This window comes from Amblyomma americanum, chromosome 6, assembly GCF_052857255.1.
Source record: "Amblyomma americanum isolate KBUSLIRL-KWMA chromosome 6, ASM5285725v1, whole genome shotgun sequence".
NCBI classification, from domain to species: domain Eukaryota; kingdom Metazoa; phylum Arthropoda; class Arachnida; order Ixodida; family Ixodidae; genus Amblyomma; species Amblyomma americanum.
This window is the reverse complement of record NC_135502.1, coordinates 90,759,572-90,775,703: the sequence shown is the minus strand read 5'-3', so window position 1 is coordinate 90,775,703 and position 16,132 is coordinate 90,759,572. Positions and strand designations below refer to the sequence as shown.

General features: G+C 46.7%; 1 protein-coding gene across 2 annotated transcripts in view; it reads right to left on the bottom strand.

Annotated features, from left to right (window-relative positions):
• Positions 1–3,311: 3,311 nt before the first annotated feature.
• Positions 3,312–16,132, bottom strand: part of LOC144093840 (homeobox protein Hox-D4a-like) — a 50,583-nt gene continuing 37,762 nt past the window's right edge. Inside the window, exons 2-3 of one of the 2 annotated variants that reach the window (XR_013306340.1) lie at positions 8,044–9,003; positions 3,318–5,235 (exon numbers count right to left, since the gene is read on the bottom strand). Coding sequence is in view for 1 of the 2 variants with exons in the window: in XM_077627560.1 (XP_077483686.1) it covers positions 8,429–9,003 (575 nt within the window). In the remaining variant the exon portion in view is untranslated. Of the gene's footprint in view, positions 9,004–16,132 lie in introns of both variants that reach the window. The other variant, XM_077627560.1, reaches the window with a different exon arrangement.

Here is a 16,132-nt window from a genome sequence, read left to right as displayed (position 1 = left end):
TTAAATCACATGGTAATAGCGATGTGAATGATTTCCGTACTATTTCCATACATTTTCGTGGACTTTCCGTACGTCTCCATAGGTGATATGGCGACCATGAATGAATTCTGAGCATACGGTTGTATTCGACACGGAAAAGATAATAAAGATTGTGTGTACGTCGGAACGTGCACCGTTACATATTGCAGCTCGCACGTAATCCAAACGAAACACGTTATGGAAGTGTGCAACAGTATATTAAGAATATGTATATGACTGTGAGTTTGACCCGCCGCGGTGGGTCAGTGGTTAGAGCGCTCGGCTACTTAGCCGGAGTACCCGGGCTCGAACCCGACCGCGGCGGCCGCGTTTCGATAGGGGCGAAACGCAAAAGGCGCCCGTGTGCTGTGCGATGTCAGTGCGCGTTAAAGATCCCCAGGTGGTCGAAGTTATTCCGGAGACCTCCACTACGGCACCTCTTTCTTCCTTTCTTCTTTCACTCCCTCCTTTATCCCTTCCCTTACGGCGCGTTTCAAGTGTCCACCGAGATAAGAGAGACAGTTACTGCGCCAGTTCCTTTCCCCAAAAACCAATTTTCATTCTTTTTTTGTGAGTTTGACCGATCTGTAAATGTAGGGTTACGGACTTTGAATCTGCAGCAAACAGGGATCGAAAACAGCGAGCTTTGTAACATTACCCTTTATCTGGAAAGCTTCGATAGTCCCATCACAATCGCGGTGTACAATACGCAACGCAGAGGTGTCATGCAATGCCAACGGCATCATCATCAGCCTGACTACTCCCAATGCAGGACAAAGGCTTCTCCAATATCTCTCCAATTAACCCTGTCCTGTGCCACCTGCGGCCACCCTATCCGAGCAAACTTCTTAATCTCATCCGCCCACCTGAACTTCTGCCACCACCTGCTACGCTTGCCTTGTCTTGGTATCCAGCCCGTTACCCTTATAAGGACCAGCGGTTATCTTGCTTTCGCCTTACATGCGGTGCCCAAGCACACGCTAGCGGCGTGTAATATAGCACACTAAAGAGGACAAGTTCTGCGTTAAAAAAAAGAACAATTTCCATGAGCGGGTATTACCACCAGACGGGACAATGGCTCTTCATTTTAATTCGATAGCGCTACAAGCCCCATGCGACTAACAAGCCTCGTCGGTCACTAAGCTCGCCCAGTGGCTGGAGGTAATGACGTCACCGGACCGGAAGTATACATAATTTCCGGTAAAGGCATCAATAGCGGATCATGCTGTTGCATTGCCGACACATAGTAGAATTAGGTGTCTCAATTTTTTGTTTGGTGTTGCTGCCCAGACGGCCCGTAAAAAATTCAGTGCGCTTATCAGAACAGATGCATAATCGGTTAACGCGCTAATTAAATAACTTCAAGCCCAACACTACTTGCCTGCACTACTGGAGCTGCGAACTTGTTTAAAATACACGATTATAAGTTAGGTTCTGAGCAAAGAAAGTACACATAGTTACCTAAAGAAAAGTACCCAAACGTTTGGTCTTCCATTGCAACGTGGAGGCGAATCAATTATGGCTAGGTATATGGCACTCCTGTTCCACAGTGTGATGATGTCTCTCAGTTGAGACGGCAGTCTCTCTGATAAAATGCTCTTCCGCACCCACTACCCTGCGTACGACCCTTTCATAATTATTAACTCTCCTTCACCTTAATGCAGCATGCCCTTGCAACGGAACAGCAGATTTTTAAAATGTAATATTGTAACCGTTCGTGAGTTTTATGTACCCGAGTATATTCACATGCACGGTTCCCGTGAAAACACTACGTGCACCTGCGAAGCAGTAACACGCATGACATTAGCATTTTACCCACGTTTTACTAACGGCCAGTGACGCCATGATCAGGCTATGTGAAAGTGCGGAGAAGCAAACGAGTTATGAAAGGGCTTTTCTTTGCACATTTTGGTTGTGGAATGACTTTAGATAGATCCTTGTGGGAACTGCCAGCCAATCAGTTTGTTCATCACTTTCCTGAAATCCATGCATAATTTGCTAAAACTATTCATATTTCACGTTTCTGTTTGCCCAGTGTTTCACTACTGCCATGTGCACCCTGCAGTGTCTTACAGCTAGAATAAAAAGAATATGAACCAGAAAGACACAAACACCACTATAAACCCGAAGAAATGTTCCAGATTTAAAGGAAAAGGTCTGACATCTTCGCTTTATATTTTAGAACGCAGATGTGACATTCATAATTTTACCACACTCTGTGCAGTCCTGCTGCCAGCAGGCACCGGCCATCCACGGAGGAGTTCACTCTCCTTCCCACGTGATCGAGACCTACCCGGATGTAGTTCTTTTTGGTGGCACACTCTCAGTACCACGCACAGGACCCCAAGCCCCACTTGGTTTATACATTCGCTTCGGGCAGTCGGTGGACGTGGCGACCATCGCCGCGAAAGAGTAAAGCAGAAGTTAGGGAAACTCCCGCCAGCTCTTCTCAAAGGAGTGTATCCAGCCCACTAGCATGCCAGTATGTATTAAGCGAGTAACAAGCGATTCTTGCTAAAGCTTTGGGATGGGTCGCCGTACATACACCAATCAGATATGGAGTATGTATATCGCCTTAACAGAGCGGTTGGAGTCAGGTAAGGCTGAGATTACGCATGTCTCTTAAATAAGAGGACGAATTATGGAGTCGTCGGGGCCAGTGAGGAGACGTTCTGGGACCCCTGACGACAGAGGGTACGAATTCGCCGCTCACAAAGATACCGAGGACGCCACTCACACGGCCAAGTCTGTGCAGTTTACAACAGTGCGCAGAGACATGCTGTACCCTCTTCATTGTACCATGCAAGGTGGTGGTGGTGAAAAGCCTTTATTTAATGAAAGAGGTGAGGCTCTTTAAAGAGCCCCGCAATGGGTGGAGTCCTTATTCCGGGACCCCATTGGTCGAAGCCGCCAGCTTAGCCCTCTTGACCAAAGCCTTTTGAGACTGAAGGTCCGAACAGCCAAGCAGGGCCGCCTCCCATTCCTCTCTGGTAGGGTTGGGGTGGCCGCGTTGCAAACGCTGGCTCGCAATAACACGACCACATGTGACGCACGGTCGAGAGCGCAGCCTGCTGAGATAGTGTGGCAGTTCACAGGCCAGCATCGTGAACGCGGGAGTTTCCGATTGTGACGCACGACGTCGACGACTAAAAGCGGATCGGTTTTATTACACGTGTTGTTAAGCAGAGTGCCTGCTCATTCGTTGCATCAGAAGAAAGTGTTTCGTGTCTGTATAGAATGCACACCGGGGAACGCTGTACAGGCCCCAAGAAGACACACGAGCCCAGAAGATACAGGGACGATCAGCTCTTTTTTATTAGCGCTTATTTCAAATGAACTCAGTTTTTATACAACATTCATAGCGAAGAAAAAAAAGGTGAAAGAAACGTCCATTTCTAATAACATGGCTACAACACTTACAGTGATACATAATAGCACAAGCACTCGATGCCGGCCGGTAGAGGTGTCTCTCTTTTTTTGCTGTTGTTGCTGCTGTTGTTGGTTCCATTCACTCCGAGAACGTTACAAAAATGTTTCAGCCAGACAAAATATACATTCCACATCCAGATCACTGTGCTTGGCATGGCAGCCTCACATGCAGGCGACTGTGTGCCTCACCGCTATACAATCATGAGGTCGATGCGTAGGTGAGTCGGCGTGGGGACGAGACAGACCTCGGGCCGCGTCTGCACACGTCCGAAGAACTGCATCCACGCCCTCTGCGTCTTTTTTCCTGTCACATCTCCGCACGCGACTCAAGTTCCCGCGAGGGTTCTTCTCGCGGCACTGTCACCAAACGGGTCCTGTCACCTGGATGCGGCCACGAGCGACGCACCCAATGCACGCTTCCTCTTTCTAGTCGTTTGCTTACTCCACAAGAATATGCCGAGCTTTCTTTTCGCGGCGAAGTGAATTTACAAAAACGAGACATCCGTGCTTCGTAGACGGTCGTTCGTGTTTTTCAACGACTGCGGCTCTCTTTCAATGCTACACGAACTTTGCAGCAGTGAGAATTAGCAACTGCGGGAAATTTGTCCTTGAAAGTATGCCTTTTTCGAATAAGCGATCTCTGGTCGTCGCCACATTGTTCTCTGGACTGTTTTGCGCGCGCGGAGAAAGCACGGCGGAGGTGGTGGCGGGAACACCTTGCACCTGCTCCCAAAAGTTCTAAGAGCAGGTGCTCTGGCATCTGCATCTGCACGGTTTAAATGAATATGGTCGGGCTTCTCCTAGAACTGTGAAAGGCAGGTGAAACGCAAAGAGAAAGGAGGCCAGGGGGCAGACTAAATGAGCAGGACTTCACTTTCGCTGTTCAGATCATGGACATTTCACAAACAGTTCAGATGGCAAAACAATGTTGAAACCTTTTAAAGCAGTGATCAATATTCGATCTGCACGCCCCCGATAATGACCAACCTTACTGCGGCCATTATTTTGGGCATGTAAATATTAACTTTGTGTTCCGCCTACAGTTTTAGCATGTATTTGATGGCCCTGGATCCAGCTTAAACCAGTCCGCTCTGGAAATTTTGCAATCCTTTCTTGCGTCTATTGAAAATTTTCTTCGAAGTGATATCTAAGTATGATACTTCACAAAACGTGTGGGATACAGAAATAGAGGTGGAAAAATTCTTTTTTCTAGCACTTTGACGGGCGCCTAAAAGCCAAGTGCTGTTACAAGCGCTATCAGCACTTAACTGCCAATAACTACAAATACAAAAAAAGAAAGATTCTAATTATCTCACAGAGCCGTCCCAATACGCAGGCTTGCTGATTTTTTTATCGGCGCTCATCGTTCCACTTGAAGAGAATCGTCAGACAGTAGGAACTGAGCTCAAGATAAGATAAATTCATTTCAATTTGCGTGCGAACGTTAAACCGGATACTTAAGTTAATATTTATTCAAACAAACCAGAGACATAGTACGGAAGAAGTTCCTGCCGGTCGGAGCCCGAGCCACACATATGATTGCGCGGTCGTTTCGAGAAGCGCCCGTGAGTGCGTAATAAAAGGTACAAGCCCGTAATTTTGCGTGCAATAGGCTCATGCGAATAGCGGTGAGCCGACCTCAATTGCTGTAATAAAACGAGCGCTCCTCGGCGGTGCAGACGGACCAATCGCATGCTTATAAAGGCACCCGCACAAATGTTCTCGGAGCCGACGAAAAGGCAGGGACGCAGTTACGCCTACATAGCGCTTGAGTTGATCGGCCACCATCTGCATGAAGCAGAAAGAAGGCATTTTCGGTCATTCAGATGAATTCAGTGCTGCGAGCGTCGGGCTAAAAAAAAAAAGAAAAACGTTTAGTCTCAACTTCCTTGCATTCTAGAGCTGTTCGCGACTGTGAAACATGGACTCCGGTGAAAGCGCGATGCATAAAACAATCTTAATTTTTTTTTGTCGCCGACTACTTCCAGCACGAAGGAGAGATTACAGAAATAGGGGATTCTACAAAATTCAGAATTTAATAATTGACAGCGAGACAGCAAGACTTGAAATCTCCCAATGACTGGATGTATTGCCTCCTTTCACAGCTGCTTCTAGTTCAAAACTATAACCAAACCAAACCGAAACTATAACCATTCAATCTTCTAGCCGTTCTATGAGGTGAAACTCAAGTTTAGCCCGATGTATCATTGTTCTGCAGGATCTGTATAGGAATGACGCTGCATAACTGCAGTACTGAACCAGAATAAAGGCAAACCCAGAATATTTATATGTGTTCCTCCGTCGCTGCTGTCCACCTTCACAGTGGTAAGGCAGCCCGAGCTACGCAAAAACAGTCGCCTCAGCACCAAGACAAACGATTCAAGCTATTCAATCGCAGAACATAAACCGGGACGCAGTGGTTCCGCACGGCACTGTTATAAGACCTCCAAACATAGTTTTCGCTAGCCCAATGAATTCAAGAAGCGACCTACAGCACAACGAACACACACTAAAAAAAAAAGAAAAAGCAGGACAACAATAAACAGGATGCAAAAAATATCACAGATTTCCCGCTGGTGGCTTATGAAAGGGCAACGTTGAACGCCTGTCTGTCTTATTGTACTTCATTGCTGAATTAAGTTTGGTTTGATCTCTAGACCATCGAATTTTCCGGTATTCATACTAAAGAGGGTATCACAGACCGTAACCAAAACTATTGAACGTCATAATTTTCAGTGCCCACTGTCGCTCTGCAAATGTGCTGAACGACAGAGAGAAATGTGGACGTTGTATAGCTTCGAATCGCTTCAGCGCCGACAACGATACTGAATTAACTCCGGGTATAAATTAGGCCTACCACCAGAACACTTAGGACGGTGACAATATTTCTGTAGCGTCGCTAAAATATTTCGCTCGCGGCTGGGCTCACAAGATAGTATTCATAACTTAGGGCAAACACAAGGAAGAGGACAGAACTGTACAAAAGACGTTATTTCTGCGGTGGATATACTGTGTAGGATTCCGTGGCTTTAACCTGCCCGGAGACGAAAGCTTCACTGCCATGCGTCCGATTTAGAGTACACGATCGACACAACTGTAAGATCACTGCTTGGACAACCCAGCCCGCTCGTTTTGCGGACATGGGCACGAGCTCACTGTGCTCTCTGACGTGTCACTGCCACCGGACTGAAGAACAAGGAAAACGACACATAAGTAAACTGAATCTAACTGTAAAACCGCAACCGCGGGGACGAGAACAACGAGGCTTAGGAAGATTGGCCGCGCTGTCCATTCTTTTTTTTTCCTTCGAGGCGTGTAGCGCAACCTCCATCTATACAGAGGCGACATCACAGTGCGAGATCCCTAATGCTCCCGGTCAGATTGCTTCCCGCCTCGATATGCGCTGAATTCCGCCATAAACGTAGTTTGCTTTTCACTTTCGGTTTAGCCTGTGGTGAGTATTTGCGCCAGTTCTCAGCGCTGCGAACTTTCAAGGAAAGTGTGTGTAACGCTTACATGCTTAGCCTGTGCACAGTGACAGCACTCATTCGTGAGAGAAATGCCCCTGAGTATCATGTAGCCGTCCATTCAAAACCTCGGCTGCAGAACATTTCGCACGCCGCAAGGCTCCTGTTACGCTCTAACCCCGCTATTATTGGGCAATGTCGTGTGAGGTAGTAGTATCAGTGCAAAAGTAAGTCAGGCAAGGCCTGCTATTGCAAGGCCTGCTATTGCGGTATCATTTTCGCTCTTGTCAAACCTTCGCCTTCATGACTTCTTTTCCAGACTTTACTTTTTCATGTTCTCATACGTCACATGTTCTGGTGCCTGCTGATTCAGCGGATTCGGCGCCGGATTCAGCAACAGCGCTATCGAACTCCACACCTGTAGCCTGAAGCAACATAAAAATACATTTTTTTTTAGAATTCTGTTGCTTTAGTCGATTTCAGTTTTGAATAAAGGCTGCAGACATTGTAACACACCGCGGAAGTGTACCAGTAAGAGATCAGTAAGAGCTCACTAACATACTCATAACCTTGCTTTCTTGGCATCACAACGTATGATTTCACATGTAGGCGTCATAAAGACAGCCTTCTTATGTGAAACAAAGTTTGACATTAAAATTGACACGTTTCAATTTGCCGAATCTTATTATGATATCCTGAATCGAGGATTTAAAAAAAATGTGCTGATGGATTCTTGAAATCTCTAGCCATAAAGCTTCACTCGATCGGATTTCAGCCTTATAAGTACAAGCTAAGCAAAAATTAAAGTACATGACGGGTTGGAAGCAACAGGAGCTTTTGCGGGTGCCAAAAGACCCTGCAGCGCTTTGTGCTCAGGCATCATGGCGGAAACTCTCGGACTTCGTGAAAGGCATTTCCCTGGCTGCTTAGGATGGTTCCGAAGAACGCGGCGCCAGCAGCCGGGCGTTTCGAGATTCCTCGATATCCCGTGTTTTTTCTCTCTCTTCCCCCTCCTCCCCCTTTCCTTCGTGTAACGACGTGACAGCTACACAGCACTGCAAAAGCCACACGGCGCGGAGGATGTCTCGTGAAACCTGAGTTGTATTTACAAGAGAACAGCATGACACACCTGCACTAACTTGTCGACGGATGTGGTCCACGCGCACACACGCACACACGACGAACCCGGGGGCAGCACACACCGCAGGCGCCGCGAACCACCGCTATACTTTTTGTAACGTCACCACACCTTGGCGCGCGACATTCGTGTTCATATACACAGCGGCAGCTTCCGCGGCGGCGATGTCGCCACCACAATGAGGACGCGTGTCCGGGTTCTCCTGAGAGAGGAACTTGATTTTTTTTTCTCGAAGATTGCTTCCTTGCGGGCAGCCACTGGATCGCGGTTTGAGCGTCAGTGTCCGGAGAGCGCGCACTTAACCGCACAGCTTAAAGAGTCTGCGGATGGGAAGGGCACTCACAGGCACACGTCACCCACTAGAAGACCACGCGGTTCACAGTTCCGTGAGTCCGTAGTCTCCCTTGGTATCCACAGTGGGAGGCGGCGGCAGCGGCGACATGATGTGCGTCTGGGCCGGGTGGCCCAGCGGGTGGCTGTTCAGCAGGTGGGCGTGCTGATGCGGAGCCAGCGCCAGCGGATTGGGCACCTGCAGCGTCGGCGACGGCTGCTGGTGAGGCGGTGGATGGGGCTCCTGTGAGGACGCGTTCTGCGGATGCTGTTGCTGCGGATGCTGCGGCTGTTGCGGCTGCTGTTGTTGTTGCTGCTGCTGTTGCTGCTGCTGCGCACCCCTGTTGGGGTTGTTTTTCTTGACGTTCTTGGTGTTGGGCAGCTTGTTGTCCTTCTTCCACTTCATGCGCCGGTTCTGGAACCAGATCTTGATCTGGCGCTCGGACAAGCAGAGCGAGTGCGCAATCTCGATCCGCCGTCGCCGGGTCAGGTAGCGGTTGAAGTGGAACTCCTTCTCGAGCTCGAGGATCTGGTGGCGCGTGTAGGCCGTGCGCTGCCGCTTGGGCTCCATGCCCGTGAAGGTGCCATTCGTCGGGTCCGAGGCAAACAGGAACGACCGACCTGCGCATGCGCCGAGAGACAACTCTGTTATGCGACGATGCTCTGCGACAAAAAAATAAAGGCGGGCGAGTCTTACTGCTGGTGCCACTTTGATGGCTTGGGCGCTGCGCGGATTGTGTCGGTTTGTTGCGAAGCGTGTTTAGCTCAGCTTAAACTCGCCATCACTGAACAACTGCATGCTACACGCCGAAAGAAAATGAGTACTTGCAATATATGCACCGCGGTCATGAAGTAACGGTTTCATACACATTCTACTGTACACGTTTTGTAGTGATTCGGGCAAAGAAGGTACACGCACTTGGTTTGATACATAAACTGAATCAGATACATTACTTAAACAATCTGACATAATAATTCACCTAATTTGGTACTCGGGATGTTTATGCCGGTTTTCACGCATGCACTTTAAGAACTATTCCGAACAGGACATTGTATGAGGTATGTAAAGGCTTTCTCTCTTTGTATTTATTACGACGCCATGCTTTAAAGACCATTCCACGCCATCTTGGCGGTGTTTCGTGACAGTGCATAATAAGGCCTACTACAGATAATCATCCACGCGAATAATAATACTGGCCGTCACATACTGCAATGGCGATGATGATATGTGACCTATCGTCAAGATGTCGCTGAAAATTTGTAAGGCACGGCAGTGCATCAAAGACAAGGAGAGGGCATAACACATTAACCGTAATGTATTCGTACATCATCATGTTGTATCTGATGGCTTCGTGTTCTCCATGCGGTCGTTTCTGTGTTCTTTAGAAAAAGATTTCACATCCAAGATATGACAGTGATTGAGAGCGTCATCGAGACTGCTCAACAGTCTACCAAGCGGAAAGGGCGCTTTCTGCTTATTAGGATCCTGCAGCGTTGTCACGGACCAGTAATCAATGTGGTCATTAACAATGTCTGCGAAGTGCCTTTGCGATAATTCTTGTAACAATCGGTAGACATCGCTATAATGGCACATGAACCACGTGGTTAACACAGGAAAGCACACCGAACATAGCATGCAGCTTAAAGCGCCCGTATAAGCATTTGAAAATGGTTGTAAAAGACCAGAAAACAGCCAAAAGGGGGAAATTCCGAACAACGTGAAAAAGTTCCCCAAAACTGAGTCGGCTATTTTTTTTTTAGTTATTCACAGTTTTCTTTTTTGTGTGTGTTTGTGTGTGTGCCTCCGCTCCCACCCACCCCCTTTTTTTATCCGGAACAACTGTTCCTGAAAACGAGAAAATTTAAAGTACGAGAGACAAACGACGAATGGATGGCAGATTCAGGTGCCATTCTCCACAAGTATTTTTCTCTTTTTTTATTCCCAGATTTCCCCGATTGCTTGATTGTTAATCTGATCGCTCCGTTTCGTTTCAGCCGCAGAACCTTCAGCTTGAGTCCTACATGGTAAACCACACATTTCCATCAGAATTCCTGCAGCAGCACCGACGTGTACGCCACACGGTAGTAAACAAAGTCGAAGTTTTCCCTTCACCGGAGTAAAAGTATCGACGGCGCGTACACCACGAGCACAGCTGACGTACTGTGTCCCAGCGTGCACTAGCAACAACACCACATCGCACTATTCACCCCTCGCCCTCTTCCTCCCCCACCGCCAGCAATTACGTAACAGCAGCGCACAGCGGGTGCTAGACCTGTTCCCCTTGCATTCTTTATTCCGCTCTTGCCTGCGCTCCCCAGCAGTAGCACAACCAGTGTCTGCTGAACAGCCTTGCGCTTTTGTTCATCGCGCCAAGGCCGCGCATTGAAAGTTAATGATCTGCGCATTGTCTGAGCCGCTCTGGCGGCCTGCGCTGCTCCAGAGACAGCGTTCCTGCAGCGCCGTTCCGTCCCCGCAGCAGCAGCGGCGCTTCCAAGGTTAATCTGCAGCAGCCCAGTGAGTGAGAAAGATGAAGCCAAGCAGCGCAAGGAAGAGAATTAAGCAACGTGAAACGTGGCGAAAGAGCAAAGCTTGGGCGGATTTCACAGGGGGTATAACATTTTATCTCCTAACCCGACGTTGCCGCCGAGTGTGAGCGAGACAGCAAAACGCAAGACTGAACAATGCTCTGCACCAGTGCAGACGCTGCGGTGACGTCGTTACTGCAATCAAATGATAGTCAGTTTACTTTTAGAGTAATGTTTGGTGGAGATTAATTACCTCTTTGCGATGGTTATTACTCAGGTTGTGAATGACTGGTTTTGCAGCAATGTAACCTGGAAAAGCAGGCAACGCGGAGGAAGCTCTGAGGTTGGAAGACAAAACGTCGGAGTTTTTTTTTTTTTTCGAACTAATGGGACTGAAATCTCTCTGGTAACCAATCTGAGGTACAGAGGTAGCGCTCGAAAGCGCTACGTGCCTGCCGAAAACGACCCGCTGCGGTGGCTCAGTGGTTAGGGCGCTCGACTACTGATCCGGAGTTCCCGGGTTCGAATCCGACCGCGGCAGCCGCGTTTCTATGGAGGAAAAACGCTAAGGCGCCCGTGTGCTGTGCGATGTCAGCGCACGTTAAAGATCTCCAGGTGGTCGAAATTATTCCGGAGCCCTCCACTAGGGCACCTCTTTCTTCCTTTCTTTCACTTCCTCCTTTATCCCTTCCCTTACGACGCGGCCCAGGTGTCCAACGATATATGAGACAAATACTGCGCCATTTCCTTTCCCCCAAAAAACCAATTACTACAATTACTACTACTGCCGAAAACTAAATTATTAGCGACATTATTTCCATCTAAACCCAATATAAATGTAACTGCACGATTTTTAAAAAGTAAACCGCAAAGGTAGTTATTATTTTGAATAACTTAATGCCGATATTATAGCAACTTCACGATTTCGTACGGAAGATATCGAAAAAGAAAATGACACCAGCACCATCTCATCGGTACGGAACGAATACAGCGCTCGGAAATGCGCTAGCGCCCTTCATTGAGGGGAGTTCAGACATTCTGTTACGTCAGTCCAAGAATGGCGTCGTAATAGCCGTTATTGGCTGCTGCTGAAACGGCGAACCACGCGAATTGGAGCGACTCTGCCGCACCCAAAAGAGGTGACGACTTTTGTCATAAACAGGTTGAATCCTTGAGGAAAAAAAAAAAAAAGACGTGCTTATAGCTTAAAGCGTATTCACTTGAGAAGCTTCGAGACTAAATTAGCAAAGCGAAATCATCAAGCAGATTGTCTAAGTTCAGCGTTTCTCGGCACTAAACAAAGCGCTAAATAGCGTTATGCAGGTGAAAAACGGCCAGGGTAAGAACAATCGATCTGCAAGCAAATAATAAAACGTATTTGGGCTCATATGTTCTGATATTTCAAGATTTCCGGCACACTGCAATTGTTTAGCCTGAGATTTTGCATTTCATTTCAATAAGTGCCATTCTTTCTGAAGTTTTTGTGATGCTTGTATTATGCATTGTACAAAGAATGTTTTTGGTTCAGTTTATGAAGAAGTAGAATTCCCCTTGCTTTTCTTTTATTTATTATATTTTGTTCGGTTCAAGTAGTAAATGGTCTGTGGGGTGTTTAACGTCCCAAAGCGACTCAGGCTAGGGGGACACCGAAGTGAAGGGCTCCGGAAATTTCGATCACATTTGGTTCATTACTCTGCACTGACATATCGCACAGCACACGGGCCTCTGGAATTTCGCCTCCGTCGAAATTCGACCACCGCGACCGGGATCGAACCCACGTCTTTCGGGTCAGGTTCAGTTCATGTGTTTTCCTAGGTTTGCCAGTTGTGTTTTTCGCTGAATTTCCCGGTGCCTTTCACAAGTTGAGCTAGCTGCGCGTAAAGGGACACTGGGGACAAACAGAAGTACGCCCGCATAAATAGGGTATCGTGCATTTTCTAATCACGAAGACCACTCTCGCCGAAAACTGAGACTCCATAAGCTAGAAAAGGCCAAAAATGAAATACACGTGTCGACATCAGCGGCCGATTTGGCCAGTAAAATGGGTGCGTCGGCTCCGATTTTTGGGTGCGGATCTCAGAGGCTACGCTACAATGCCATTCTATTTAGAACTGTGGCAACCCGACTTTTTCGGTAAAGACGTCACCAGTTAGAATCGATTGGACGGGAGATTTTTAAATTCCCATCCTCTCGCCGATAAATGCGTCTTCTACTGGCGGACAAACGTAAACATAGCCTCAAAGAACCACAGAATCAATTTTTTATCGAGAACAATAACTTGACGAAATTCTATTAAGTGCACCTTAAAGCGGGCTGGAATATGGTGTCGCACAATGAGATGAATAAGGCATTATTATTATTATTATCATCATTATTATTATTAAATTCACACGTATGATCGACAGTTAACATTTGCGGATACTAAGCGCTGGCGCTTGCCACTGTGAAGATTAAATGCCGCATTTGTGATAGTGTGTGTATGCTATCACGTGCAGGACAGGATTAATTGGAGAGATATGGGAGGGACCTTTGTCCTGCAGTGGGAGTAGTCAGGCTGATGATAATGATTGTGACTACCATATGGGTGTAAAATGCGCTAAAGAAAAGCTGGCAGAAACTACTTATTGTCCATCGTTATTCCAGAGCGCTAAATTCGTTTACCAATCTCGTAAGCAGCATTCGAAATTGAAGGTATATTGCAGCTAATCATATAACAATACGTTTACTGCGCGAAGTTTGTTGACACCGTACCGTATTAAAGCCACCCGTAACACATATTACGAGCAGTGACACTGCAGGACAGCTCCATGAAGTTGTTCTTAGTAATATTCATTTTCAGAGGCTTTCGTGCCACCATTAACGTTACCTCGGCGCCAAAAGACGCCTTAGCTGCTCAGAAATTTAGAGCTGGAATATTCTCTTTCCAAACCTTTCGGTATTCATGTTGACGTCAAAGGTTGTCGTTTGTTTCAGTTTTCACGTTTAGTTTTTCTTTTAGGCGTCCTTTTGCGATGAAAGTGATCTGTAGCGGTTTCCCAAAAATTTTTCTGACTATACAGGCGAGTAATACTTTTTTTTCCCCTCTGTGCAACAAAATAAGCACCTTACGTCACCGGATTGCAGTTTGAAAACGGCTTGTGTGTGGTGATACCTGTATTTTGTTTGGAGCTATTTTCTCTCGATCATAAGAACTCTCTTCTCAGTAAAAGTAATATTTTGTCATCGTAAAGCGGTAATCACTTCGATCTAGCCTAACTTCAGTTTACCCTTAGCGTATCGTCAAATAATCAAGGGAAATGAAGAAACAGCTTCGTCGAAGCGTAATGCTGTTCATCGCACACTGTCGTACACTGTATAACAGTAACAACTGCGATAGCAATTTTAATGACTGTATAATCGTAACAGTAAAGTTGTCATAACAGCGAAGAATGTGCAACAAATATCGTCGTTAGGTACTGCTAACGTAGCCTGCAATTTCACCACACGGCTCTAAATGTCTTGCATGTATTTGAAGGAAATAAGATGTAATTCATTGGGTAAATAAGCTCTGTAATTTCCTCACAATGTCGATAGCCATGTATCGAAGGAAACCTGAGATGTAGGCGTCAACGGGAATATTTCTGAAGGTCCTGGCGACTCTTTCGCTAAGAACAGACGGCACAGACATGCTATAGCAACAAAACAAGGAAAGATGTTCTGGCTAAATTCTAGACTGTAGTAACTCGCACAAATCCTGTCGCCAATTCGAGGCGAGCTCTTTGTTTTAGGTGTAAGAGCTCATCGTAATGTTTCATTTCTGAAGCTTTCAGAGATACAGTATGCTGCTACTCATGGCGCGTTCCTTTTGTTCTTCAGTCTGTATAAAAGAGCGGATACAGGTATACATATAAACATCCACGACACACGATCCAGGAGGCGACCATACGAGGGACCGTCGGCCAAAAATGTTTGCAACCAACTTTTCGCACAAAGATTTTAATGCTACCAAAGCTCCGTTCAGAAGACTTCACGAGTTGCTTGAAAAGGCCGACCACTGATATTTAAGGACAGTATTTTTTTTTCTTTTTGGCTCAACGGTAAGTTTTGTAAGCAAAGTACCCGATCACGCAACGGTTCCGTACAAACGCCGTCAAACATCTTTGGGTAGACCTTTTCGATCAGTGGAATATAAATTTTGTTCCGATAGAGAAAATACTAAGCCAGCGCTATACAGCAACCGCACGCCTGTAGAACAGACGCGGCCAATGCATACGACGCCTGCGGCGATAAAGTAACCTTAAAGTAATTTACGCTATACAATCCGAATGCAGCCCTGGCATGTGCCTTCGGGAATTTTTCATTATTTCTGTGCTAATATATAGGTGTATGTACAGAATTTTACGTTTGCATTTGTACAAAAGCACTGACGCGCCACGTTATGCAAGGCTGTAAAGTGTTCGGTTGTTGCGCTCGCCGACGACGCAAAGGTCGCGCCACTCGTCCGGTTTTAAAAGTCTATGCTTCTCTTTTACATGAAAAGGCGCTCCCAGGACAGCTCAATCGCTAACGAATACGTCAGCATGTTAAATAACGCAAATTATTCTTTCAGAAACGACCTGGTTATGTACTAGATTTTGTTAAAAATATACAGACCTACGGTTTTGCTTGAAAGCCACGTAACGGGGCCCTCTAAAACACTTCATGAAGTCTCCAACTTCAGAGGAGTGAGGGCAATAGTTTACCTCGCTTTTGATAGATTTGGAACGCTCGTGATAGGAAACGAGCCAGGCTGGAATGACGTGAAGCAATCTAGGTGGTTATGGCGCTCGGCTGTTGATCCGAAAGACGCGGGTTCCATCCCGGCTTCAGCGGTCGCATTTTGACAGAGGCGAGACGCTAGAGGCCCGTGTACTGTGCGATGTCAGTGCACGTTAAAGAACCCCAGTTGGTCGAAATTTCCGGAGCATTTCACTACGGCGTCCCTCATAGCCTGAGTCGCTTTGGGATGTTAAACAACCATAAACCATAACGCAAACTTTTACTCAATTTGCTCAAACAAAATTTAAAATCTTGTTACACGGGTAATGCAAGCCATGACCACATATAACTATGACGCAATAACTTTTCACTTACACTTTAATCTCATGATACGCGTGATTACTTGCATAAACTAGTATCGCTGAAGCAACAAGCGTCAATCGTGCACGGGAAAAGGAATTCGACGTGTTCGTTGCCCCGCGATGGA